This window comes from Pinus tabuliformis, chromosome Q, assembly GCF_031772625.1.
Source record: "Pinus tabuliformis cultivar Carrire ecotype Pingquan chromosome Q, CPIR1, whole genome shotgun sequence".
Taxonomy (NCBI): Eukaryota; Viridiplantae; Streptophyta; class Pinopsida; order Pinales; family Pinaceae; genus Pinus; species Pinus tabuliformis.
In genome coordinates this window covers 438,631,093-438,644,457 of record NC_142296.1, presented here as the reverse complement: position 1 = coordinate 438,644,457, position 13,365 = coordinate 438,631,093, and the positions used below count along the sequence as shown (strand labels likewise).

Here is a 13,365-nt window from a genome sequence, read left to right as displayed (position 1 = left end):
ATGGTGTTTCACGGGAAACCCTAATTTTGGTTGTGTGGTGCCGCTCCCTCATCCATACATATTACCCCCTTTACACTCATTATTACCCCATTCATCATTTCTCCCACTTGGGTCTTCCTCCACTAGGTCAACATAGGGCTAGCTCTCCCCTTCCCCTTGCCCACACCTTGGGTTAGGCCTTGAATGATGCCCTGGAGGTTGATGCAGCTAAAAAAAAAGTAAAAGCACAATTGGCCACATTCAACAGGAAAATGTACCTCAAAATGAAAACGATGGTCAGGAAAAACACATTTAGCACTTGGGAAAAAACCAACACATGAGCTCTACCCCATCATCATGGCATCGCCCTGGTTCCTACAAGTTCTATGAGCCTCCATCATTTAGAAACCCATGATTGTCCTGTTGGGAGGTATAATGCTAGATTTACACCCACATTTAAATTGTGAATCCGAGGTCATAAGACTTAGAGACGTAGCACCACATATGTCAGAATACGACCTCAAGGATTTGTAAGATCAAAACAATTCGAAAAGGAAATCATGCAAGAAAAGGCATTCCATAGTAAACACACTGCAACAAATAAAAAATGCAAAGCTTCTTAAAAGACTACAACTATACTACAAATATGAAAGCATGAAACAAATTCAATTTCAACTATTTTAAAAATATGTACTTCAGAAAAATCATTAAATGCTTCTTGCTACTCGAAAGGAATTGCAATGTTCAATTTAAGAAATTTAAGTTTGTTGATCAGAGATATTCTCAAAGAGTTTTGTTGGACAATTCATGGACTTGAACTGAAAGTCTTCTCATGCTAATTCTGGGATTGAATTATAATGATGGATATTTAAAATACTAGAATTAAAAATGCTTGTGAATGCCCAAATAATATTAATTAATCAAATCAGAGTTTCCAATGATCATATCGTAATTATTATCTCCATTATAAATCCTTGCGATTAAAAATCTATTTCTCTAGATAATGATTTGAACACATCAAATAGTGGAAATGAGGAACACAAAAAAAAATGCTTGCTAACTAAATATACTTAGAAATAAATTATAAAATAATGACATCACCGAATTCATGAATCAAAGCCGCATATTTAAATATCAAAACATAAAAGAGATCTAAAAAAAAACGAAAATGCAGAATCAAAATTTAAATCACTCACACATGAAATCAAATGCAGTAAAATAAATCACACCAACAGGAAATAAAATGCAGTGAAATAAATAAATCCTAAGAAATTTAGCTAACGAACTGGCTGATGGGCCCGAACAACCAGCTCAATCTCACTGTAAAAATCAAATCAACAACCCATCTCAGAAATTTGAATTAGCCTGGAAAATATAAATTAATTGCAAAATCATATTGCTACTGAAACCAAATTACATGAATGCTAAATAATTAAATGCTGGGCTCCAGTGGTCCCCTCCAGGGATCATTCCACTGGGCTCAGATTCCTCTTATGGCGCAATTGAAATCCAGACTCTGCAAATAATACAATGTACAGGTTTTGATTTCCACGTAGCATTCTTTTGCAATCCCAGCGATCCTGTGCGATCCCGTCCTCTCTATGCGTGAACAACAATCTACATTATATAGTAGCAGTGCTGCCTCTAATTAACCTTATCGATTGTTATATGGCATATAAATTTAGGATCATTTGTTAATATAAATTAACTACAACCAAAACAAGAGGATTTGTTTCCAATTGGGTTCGGGCTGGTGAATGGCTTCTAGAAATAATTGGCCCTTACGCATTGCTGGTAGAGGCACATCGATCACAACTGGCTGAGCTTCGGTGGTCTGCTATATTTGTCGCAACTCCTTTCCTCAACAACCCAGCAGACACGTTCACCACAGTATTAAAGAGATATGCCTTCCTTTGTTTTTTTCATGGTGATCTAAAACATAAAAGAAGCCAATGCATAACAAATTAACCCATAAAAAGAAAACAAATCTCTTGGAATAATCTTCTTGGTTAAGTGCATCCTGATCATGGCATGGAGGGAGGAACTATTTCCTTCTTTTGAGCATAAGAGGCTTATCAAAACCGTGGCCAAAACAGTCAAATCCGGATTTTGACCCGATTCTGTACTTAACTTGTGTTGTAATATTCCCATGACCATAGCTTCCTCATAATGTCAAATTTTGGCAAACTGTTTCTGGGTTATTTGAATGAGGGTGCTCTGAACAAAACCCGCGTGTCGGAATTTCAAAATTCTTCACCATTTTATCACAAAATTCATATTTTCACCTACAGTAATCTCATTCCGTACTCAAATGCATTTTAAGAAGCATTTTTGCACTGTTGGTGCTAGACTTATTCATCTACCACCAAGAAGACATATTATTAATGAAATTTACCCACAAAACATTCTTCAAGAAGAATTTATTAATTTAATAGATATTGCCTCTAAATGCCTCTAATTATCAGCTTAATAAGATAATAATGATTAAAAACACCTGTCACAAGCATAGAATTATTTGATAAAAATTGTAAAAATCTGGGAAAAAAGGCAGCTCAACATGTCCCAAGCCCATTATGGAAGGGTAGGCAATTATGAAGTCCCCCCCTGTGGTCCATGGTTGGTAAGCTCATTTACTCGATTTCTCTAATGACTTGTTGTACTGGAAGGCTAGGGGATGCATTGGATCTTATGTAGGATTGCAGATGGTCTCCATCTTGGGTTTGGTCTCTGTATATAGGGTCCCAACCCTTCAGAGGGCTACATTGGCACATGTAGGGTGTTTGTTGAGAACCATGGGCCTCCACATCAATAGAAACCACTCCATGGATCCCCGAGGATGTTCAGAGATTGCTTGAGATTAAGCTATTGGACGAGGAAGATGCACCTATTTCACCTTTGCTCAGCCGACCCCACAGATGTACCATGCACTTGGCAGTTGACCCAAGTTTTGTAGGATGATGTGGCATCAGCTACACCATCATCAGAGCCCTTACAGATGATCTACAACATCTTTGACTCATTTGGAGCCCCATGAGGTTATTAGTCTGCTCCCACACCCACTGGGAGCACCACAGGTTTATTGTTTGGAGAACAAGGAGCCAACCCCTTGTCTGTCACTTTTGAGGGTCCTATTCTTCATTATGGTACCTGTTGTAGCATCCATCGTCATTTAAATTTCATTTTCAATATTATCACAAAAAATAAAATAAAGAATCAAATATTATGTTTTAAAAATCGAAAGAAAATGTGAAAGTCCGAAAATAGTGATTTATTTTTGGTGGCATTCAAATCCGATATAAGGTGGGGCCCCGACCCATATATTAAAGTTCGAGCGATATCACAAGATGTAAGCAAGCATGGGCTCAAGAAGCGAGTAAAGTGCTTTGCGGGGGAACAATGAGCACGAGTTATAACTCAGGCTCAAACCCCGCAGTTGACCATGACGTCAAGGTATTTGACTGAGATCTACGGCCTGAGATTGCTGCAGGGGTTCAAGCCTGATGAACCTCCCGTACACTCCCTACCCCCGCAGTGGGCCACCCCCATTGTTTCACTTCATCTCATCCCCTCCACGTCATCTGCCACCCTCATTCATTACTATCCACCTCATCCACCGTACCCCGTCACCTCATCTGCCACTCCATTAATTAGTTACATTAATTACAGGTTTTCCCTCCTTTTGATTATCATATATATAAAAGACAAGCAAAACCCCATTGCATTAGTCTTTTGTTTTAGTACTAAGTAACCTTGCATCCAGTTTTGCAGTCTGAGTCAGCAACCGTCCCGACAATTGTCATCAGCGATTGTCACCAACAACTGTCACCTACAGTGACCATGGCCAAACAAGTAAGTTCCTCATCAGTTATCCATACCCCATTAATGGATGTCGAATGAGATATTTCTGATACCCTCTGCACAATTAAACATCTTTCACTATATCAAGAGGTCATCCTGAACCATAAAAAGTCTCCTATATTCATGGCAATGGTTAGGTTAGGTGTTTTAGCTACTTTTTTCCCCAGAACTCATTTATTCCCTGAATTTATTCAATGGCTAGCCTCGACAATGTACCCCAAGAAATGTTTTATAATGAATCAGTCAGGGGAGAGCGTTTTTCAAGTAACCTCACAATTAATACACCAAGCTTTGAATTACCCTGTGTCTGGAACTTACACCACCTTTACTGAAGAATCTCTGATTTCATATTATGATAACATGTCTCCTCAGGAACTTTCTCATGTCACCTCTTTCCTGGCCCCTAAATCTGGTCAATTCTCCCTAGATGGGAATCTCTTCTCTTTAGAAATATTTGTAGTTGACATAAGACCTGTTTTGCAAGTAATTGCCAAGATTCTAGAAAAAGAAGACTCCAAGCAGGTGGATAAAGTTGTGCTGGGATTTTTCTCCTTAATGATGAAGCCAGAGATAGTACTAGACATTCCAGCATTTTGGGTAGATATTATCAATACCCAATTTATGACATTGCTTCTCACTGTGTCCTTCAAATTTCCTTCAGTCATTACTTATTTATTTCTATACCAGAATGCTGAACATTTTTCTGATTTGTGTATAAATGTTGTTGATATCAATAAAAAGAAGCAGTCAGTTGTATTCTGGACAGACCTGATAAGGGGTGATCCAAGAGATAGTGGTTTATTTGAGTTTACTTCTTTATTCCTTCCAGTGGCTTATAAAATCTTGAATGGAACCCTACCCCCAACTTTTCTTCCTAAAGCTCAAGAATTTCTTCAATTGAGTAAGGATGTGAGATGTGGGGATTGGTTCATCTTTGAAGAGCATGTAGAGATTAGGCTTTATGGGGGCTCTGTCAAGTCTTACAGGTTACCTAAGTTTGTGCCAAGGAGGCTTTTTGCCCTTGAATTTATCAGGCAGAGCTTGAATGTAGATCAAGTTCATTTTGTTCATATGAAGAAAGGATTTTTCTTCAAGTTGCCTAAAGCAGTGGGACCCTTCATTGTAAACACTAGACAGGCTGCCCAGGAGGTTGAAAGATTGTTGAATGACATGTGTCTTTTACAGGTGGTTGAGTGGGCTTATGACCCTCATCAAATTATTTCAAAGAGAAGACTGGAGAATGGATATTCAACCTTTGTACATGAAAGTAGACTTGAAACAGAGAAATCAGGGGACAGAGACTGAAACCCCTAGCATTACAAAAAAAGGTGTCAAGAGGGTTAGAGAGGAAGATATTGATTTGGATGAGGAAGAATCTGAAGCAGCAAAAAGGACCAAGCTTCAGGATGCAATGTCTTCAGCACACCCTGGTTTGATGATTCAGTTAGGAGAAATAGAAGGTGCCCCAGCTTCCCCATCTTCCAGAGAACCTGTTCATGATCAGGTTCCTTTAATTCAAAGTATGTTTTCTTAGATAGCTGAGAGAAATTAGAAGGTGAAGTTAAATATGGAGGCTCAAGCTGAGTCTCAGGTAACTCTTGAACAAACTAGATTGCTATCTACCATGGATTTGGAGAGGAGCCAACTTAAAATTGCTTTTTCTCATCCTACTGAAATATTAGTGGGGTCTACTAGCAATTTCAAGACTGTGAATTTAACTGTTGACACTCACAAGCTTCCAATGCTTGACAAGATCAATTTGCACATGCAAACTGGGCAATTGATCGTAAATGATTTACATGGACAAATGCAGTAGCTGTCAAGGTAGAAAAAATGCTAAATAAGGTAATTTAGCAGTTAAAGTTGGAGAAAGCCAACTCCAGAGCTCAGGTGGATGAGCTAAAGAAAATCATCATTAAAATAGGTGTCAATCCTGATGACCAACCTACTGTTCAGAAATTATTGCAATCTACCAAGTCAGAGATTGTTGTTTTGAAAAAGAAGTTGAATCTACCTGCAAGGATAGCTGAAGTAGAAAATGAAAAGGAGAAGCTCCTATAGGATGTGTTGCAGAAAATTGAAGAAGTTTCTTTACTTAAAGAATCTTTCAACAAGCTGCAATGACAGGTGGACAATCATGTTTGTACAATAGTAATGCCAACCAACACAGATGATCCAGCAACACAGGTTTTACAGTTGGAAACAGAGGTTAAAATGGCTGAGCATGATGTAAAGAAAGCCCAAAGAGAGTTGGAAATAGCTTGCAAGCTATTGAATTTGAGTGAAGAAGAAGCAAGAAGGGAGAAGGATAATGCAAAGAAATACAGGGAAGACCTCCTAAGGGCTGAAGATGAAATCAAAAGGCTAAAGGAGAAAATGAAGGACAATATGTCCTTAATTCAAGCCAGAGAAATCCTATGGGATGAAGTCATTGAGGTTATCAAGGGTATTTGGGAATTTCTTGTTATTATATCTGAAGAGAAAACACTAGTTCGAGATATGGAAGAGGTAGTCATGAAAAATAAACAAAAAGATTTAGATAGATCAAAGCTTGCAAAGAGGATGATAGATTTCATTAAATCTAAATATAATATAGAACTAAAGGAACATGACATGCCAGACAGAACATCTTGTGCAATAGATTTTAACAAAATGATTGTGAGAAATATCTACAGGAATGTTGCTGAGAAGAAGATTAATGAAATGAAGGAAGCAGTTCCCAAGTTTAATATTCTATTTGATAAAAGATTCAGAGCTGGAGTTCCTTCTTGCTGGGATCTACAAGGAAACTTGTTGCCATGGAAGACATATGAGACTTTGCTAGTTGAGGCAAAGAGCAAAGTTGATAACACTCATGAAAAGACAACAATATTAAAGGGGGCCACCATTGTAAACTACCTTAACAAAGATTTTAAGCTTCTCTGGATGGTGAAGACTCTGTTTACAGATAAGCCTACTTATAGTAGGATTGCAGCTTGCAGAATAACACTTGACAAGTTAGAGGAAGCACCAAAGTCAAATGTACCATTATGGAGAAAGTGAAGAGAATGGATGATAGAGAAGACCAAGGATGCATCAGCAGGACCTTCTGCTCAAGCCACAGATTCAAATAACAAGCAACAATCACCAATCATACTTTAAATTCTGTTACTTGTTGTTATCTTATTTCTCAAGGAAAATGAGGTGTCTTTACCCTCTAATGTAATATTCTATAATGACTTTTACTTTAGACAATTAGAAGGTAGTTAAGTAGTTTGACAGTTTTGGTAATTACCAACTGCCCCATGATGTATAAAAAGAGGCAAAATTATAGGAAAATGGTCCGAATTTTGAAGAACTTGGAGACCATGTTGTTGTATTCTTAATAAATTGATGATTAACGAAAGAATCAAAAGTTTTCCACACATTGTTGGGTTTGATTTTGTAATTTCTCTGTTATGTGTCATCATGTTTCTTCCTTTCTTTAAATATGGTAATGAAGCTACAGGATTTTGTTTACTTATGTGAATGAAGTTAAAATTCCTTAAAAGAGCGCTCCTATATTTAAAGTTCCTACCTCTATATTTCTTCTAAGTTACAGATAATAGTTCCTGTCAAACACAACATATTATCTTTAACTTCTCAAGGAATTCTTCACAAAACATTTATATTCAACATCGCATGGCATTCTGAGATTTTCATATCAGCTAAATATTAAAGGTTAAAAGTCAGGGCCTGCAGGTCCTTCACATGAGGATACATTATACAAATAGGTGACATGCATAATAAAAATTAATGTCTTAAGCACAATTTCTACACAGCCAGGAAATTGGTTTCTTAAGGGACAACAAAACCTATGGACCTCATCAGGCCTCTTGGAGGGCTATACGACATGTATTCTTTATCATATGACCTCTTAAGAGGCTTATTATTTCATTTGTTAGCTAGTTTGGTGGGCTTGTCACCAAAAGTTATGTTATTAGCACATTATTTTATTTTGGGGGTTTATGTAGGCCTAGGAGACTAATTCGAACTCCCCATTAGTGTATAAATACAAGTGATATGATTTCATTTGCTCATCATCACTTTAGATTGGATCTCTTCTCTCTCTTGAGAATTTCACACTTTTTCTTGGAGGATGAATTGGAGCTTTATGGACGAATTTTGATGTTTGGATTTGGTTTATCTTATCTTGGAGCTTCTCTATTGTCAAATTGTGGATGGTTGGATATGCTCTATTACTTTTAACGACATGATTTTAATGCTATTCTTGTTTTACTCTGTCATATATATTGGATTGGGAATTTCGCTATTTTTGTTGCTGCATGCATTTACTGCTTAAATTGTGGAATTTTTCCTCTATATAACATCTCTCAATGAATGGGCCATGTAATTTGAATGAAATTTCCTAGGGATAATTCTATCAACGAATTCATCTTGATAAGCCATCACCTTTTGTAAGTCGAAGTATAAAAATTGTAAGGTTGCTTCCCTTTGAATGAGAAACAAGGTCCTCATTCGTATTTATCGTAGACTCCATTCTACCAAGACTAAGGCACTGATCTACCAAGAGGTGGTCACTCAAAATTCAACTCCTCTTCACGTTTTTCAAGGTCTAGACTAGTTGGGTCACCTAGGGCATCATTTTCCCGATAAACAATCCCTCCAAAAAGTTTGATCTCCTAGCCTCTCCTGCGCTGATGTGTCCTCAAGGTCTTCTCCAATTTTGAAGCCATTCCGATAGTGGAGTTGTGAGAAAAGCCAATCCCTAGCTCCAAGATCGAACTTTGCCCTAGTATCCCCAAGGCTAGTGCCTCATAGGATCAATTCAACACCTTTAAGTGAAAATTCTTACTTTGATCCTTTCCCCTTCCTTGTCTAGGTTAAGAACATCATTGGTTGCTAGATCCATGCCCCTTGACCTAGGCTGGATCCACTTGGTCCCATGTGGTCCCACTCCTTTGGAAAGATAGTTCTTCATGAACCATTTGGGATACCACTTTCAATAAGGATTTTAGGGATTGGAAAACTCTTTCACAAATCATATTCCATAAACCTAACCCTCAATTCCCACATCCTTCTCCTAGCAGACAATGTACCTTGCTTAGAAAGCAAGCAAGCTCCTTTCTTGATCCTCTCTGGAAAATGTTTGTTTGGGTCACTTTATATCCACTTGTTTATTTATCCTTCATTTGTGACTCCATATATACCGAGCCTCCTATGGGTCTCTAGGAAGGCTTGCACAGAGGCTAGATGAATAGAGGTTGAGGAGAGATAAGGGCTAGAGATTGGAGGTATTCCTCAATGGAGAATTTAGCCAGAGTTGGGATAGATTTCCAATGGTGGATTTGGGCCTAATTTAGCAGTATCAGTATTGTGGAACATTTTCTAGCCAAATTGAGCGATTTGCATTTGTTGGGGCTCACTGGGGGTTGGTGGATTCAGCGCGAACCCTTTCTGGGTTTTTGTGGGTTTGGTGAGAGGAGTTTGGGGCTATTTTTACAAAATTTTCCAAGTGATATTTAGGCTTGAAATCCTCATTCTTATAGTAGGGCGAATCGCCAATTAGCTGGGGAATTCGCACCACTTCGTGGGTTCGATTTTGGCTTGGAGATAGGCCAAACCTTTTCTAGGTATTTTTGGGTTTGAGGAGAGGAGCTCACAACTGCAATTTCAAAGAATTATGGGTACTATTTTTAGCAGAACGTCTAATTCCATTTGGCAATTTGTAGGATATTTTCTGGGTAGTGCCTATTATCAGTTTAGAGCCATTTTAGCAATTGGGTCAACACGATTTCACCTAGGGTTTGCATAGCTTGCTTGGAAAGCCTAGGTTCCATTGTTCTCTCATTTTGTACTCAGATTTCCCCAAATTCATAAAATGGCTCATATTTGCTCACTTTCACTGGTGTTCTAGTTTGGGTAGTTAATTTTATAGTTTGCTTGTTGTTCCTAGTTCATAGTGTGAAAATTCTGAAAAACAGAATCTTATTGTAGCAATGGGAAATTATTCTCCTAATTGTTAATTTTATTTAACCATTTATTTTTTGTTTGATACGACAAATACTGAATAAATCACATTACAACAAACACAAATAAAATTGCGGAAGAATAAACATTGGAAGAAATGCTAGCACACATGTTGATTTGGGGTAGCATCAGATGTGCTCTAGCCATGAAAATTGGTGGAGAGGCTAAAGAACATGAGATATCCAAGACCCAAAAATGGTTTGGACAGATTGTACCTAGTTTGGGAGATATTAAAATAATTAATATTTTTAATGGAGCTGCTAAATTTAAACTTAGGAAAAATAAAATATTAATGGGTATTAATATAAAACTGGGTTAGAAGGTTTCAAAAGTCATGGATCAAGCCAAATCTAATCTTAGCCATTGATTGGCTTGTTAGACTCTTGTACAATTCATATACAATGTTGCTCTTTAATCAAAATGATTTCTTTTTCACTTGGTAAAACAATCAACCCCTTTTGAAAGGTGTCAAAAAATCCTCTCCAACAAGTCCTTTTCATCATTAAAATGTTAGTTGGAGACTTGTAACTAATTCAATTAGATGCCACATCAGCATGCACCATTATGTTACCATCATATTGCATGTTGCTTTGTTGGCATTGACTTCTTGTAGATGATGTAGGTTTCAATGTTGACTAATGTATGATGTTAACTTTTATATTGGTGTGTCACTTACAAAGATATATGATTACATTATTCTTCATTGACAAATCTCATTAGGGGAATTTTGAGGTCTAAAATGGGCTTTCTAAGGAAAATAACAATATAATAGTTGTGAATTTTTAAAGAAAAAGAAAAGAAACTATTTTTTTTTAATTGTATTTTTGGCTTATATCCATATAGGTTTACTCACATGTCAAGTGTAGACACCTGTTGGATGCAAAATTGAATTCCGCATCCAATGAGTACCCACTATGCATAGTTTTGAGAAGACCCGCATCTAAAAAAATTGAAGATACATTAAAAATGTGTTGAACATGTTTTCTTAATGTGTCTTCAATTTTTTTTTTAATATGGGACTTCTCATAAGTATGCATAGTGGGTACGTGTTGGATGTAAAATTTAATTCCGCATCCAATGAGTGTTTACACTTGACATCTAATTAAACTTATAAGGAGATAAGCTGAAAATACAATTTAAAACGTAGTTTCCTTCTTTTCCCTCCAAAATATTTTCGTGTATGAATGACATCATCATCTTGAATCCTATTGACTCTTTTAAATTTAATTTTTTTAATACATGTTTTGCTTTGAGGCCCATTATTGACCTCAAAATTCTCATAATGATTGATTTGAAAGGTTTGTCAAACTCTTGCACAATTCATAGACAAATGTTAATCTTAGATCAAATGCTTTCTTGTTAAACTATATAAACAATGATTCCTCCTTTTGAAAGTTGTCCTGTTCAAAGGTCCTTTGCTTCTTATAGATGTCATGTATTTATAGGTGAAGACGTGCAACTAATTCAATTAAATTTCTCATCAACATGTACCATTACGTTACATTAAATTTCACATCAATTTCTTGTTGTTGTTAACATTGGTTTGAATGTTGACCAATGGATGAAGTTATGTTTTGCTTAGGTGTATAATTTATGAAGTTGGAAATGGATCATAGAAAATAAACCAAAGCTATGTGTATGTCTCTGTATGTGTAAGAAGTTAGGATAGGGATGGATTTGAAGTTATGAATTTCATCTTTGATTTAACTCTTAATACCCTATAGTAAGAAATGCATTTTAATTGATAAAATTGTAGTTCTAAAAAATGGTCAAACTTGAATTATATTAAAATGTGAGGATAGTAGAATGAAGAACGCAGAACACCTATATTAACTTTGCATGGAGTGATGATTCATTCATATTTAAAAGTGATTTGCAGCCAAATGTTTTCCAAAAATCACCTAGCATAAATGCTTTGAACTTGAATTTTATGGAAAGGCCTATCTTTTACGTCTACACAATAACGTTATTTGTCATAATTCAATAACTTTATCATTCATAATTGGTTTCATTGGACACTTATGATTCATAAATGTAGGTTTTTATTAATGATAAGATTTGAAACACACGACGCAACTCTCCAATTTTGTATATTGGCATATGGTATTGACATAGACATGCATTTTTTGTTTAAAGAAAATAACTATAATTTTCATTCTTGGTAAGCATCATCTTGTTGTATATGCAGATTCTACTATTTCTTGGTTATGGATTATCAGTGTTTTGTTTGGCCGTTTTGATGTCATTCCTTCTGAAGGTAAGTTGGAATGTCTCTAATTTTAAGTACCTCATGTCTTATAGAAGAAAAGGAAAATATATAAATTAAACTTTCATGATTAGATTAGAACACACATTATATATATATTTTTATTGTAGTTAGCATAAAGACATGAAGAAGAAAATGTAAGAAAACTAAGTTTATCAATATATGGGCACCATAGTTATGACAAAACCATATAAGGATTATCAATGAGTTAAATTATTTCACAATCTCTCAAAACTTGTTGAGGTGGGGACTAGATTTTGAAAATGATAATTTAAATGGAATATGAGGTTTGCAATATTAGACATCATATAAATAGTTAATAGATGTGATATGGTTTACTTGTACTTGATAAGGTTTATAATCTATAATGCAGATAAAGATATGCCCTATAATAAACATTAAAGCATCCAACAAATGATAGGTCTTTATACTACCAAATATGAAGCTTGATTTGAAGCCTTTATTTACGCCAACACCACTTCAAAGTTATGCCAAGACGCCACACACACAATGACCTCCAACTCAAGATAGGTCCAAGATGTAGGAAGCCACCCAAGCAGACTATCTAACGCAACTTATTACCTCCCAAATTGTACTTGATAATAAATCCCTAATTCATAAGGTACAATCCAAGGGGAAACTATGAAGATGGTCAACATTTCACCTAAGCAACCTATCCTCTTCACTTTGCGCTAGCTCTCCTCAGACTGAAGGGGGGTATCCCTAGTAGGATCACTAAATCCAAGCAATGAGGCACAAGGGAAGTGAGCTTAGCTTTAGTAAAATGATGTTTTAGGATTTTTTTGGATTTCAAAAGAGGTGATGGAAGGAAGTACAAACCAATGCCAAATCCAACAATGGAAATGGAGTCAAAGTGAATCAAAGAGGTTTATGGAACCACGAAGAAAACCCTTCTTTAGAATTGGTCGATTCCATTCAAGGATTAGGAATAAGAGATTAGAACCTAGCAGGATGAACAATATCTTGTCTAATATATATTAGCAGTGAAAATCAAGGACCTACAAGAAAGGGTCTTTGAGGGAGCAATCTTCACCAACAAGATCAACTATAGCTTTATAAACATAATACTTCTTGCTAGGGTTCCAAGATGGATAGACAAAGAAAGGCACCAAATAATTATCAAACTAACAAATGAAGAAGGAGAAGAGTTACCCCAAAACCTCTTACTTCCAACTAGTAGTTTCACCCTTGAATGGATCAATCTAGTCATCCTGTAGAAGACTTAAGCATTT

The 13,365-nt window shown here is 36.2% G+C and overlaps 1 protein-coding gene across 4 annotated transcripts in view; it reads left to right on the top strand.

Moving 5' to 3' along the window:
• Window positions 1-13,365, top strand: part of LOC149220101 (uncharacterized) — a 492,965-nt gene that overhangs the window by 349,001 nt on the left and 130,599 nt on the right. For all 4 annotated transcript variants that reach the window (XM_089382722.1, XM_089382723.1, XM_089382721.1 and 1 more), the window contains one exon: window positions 12,035-12,103. In XM_089382722.1, the coding sequence (XP_089238848.1) occupies window positions 12,035-12,103 (69 nt within the window). The remainder of the gene's footprint in view (window positions 1-12,034; window positions 12,104-13,365) is intronic.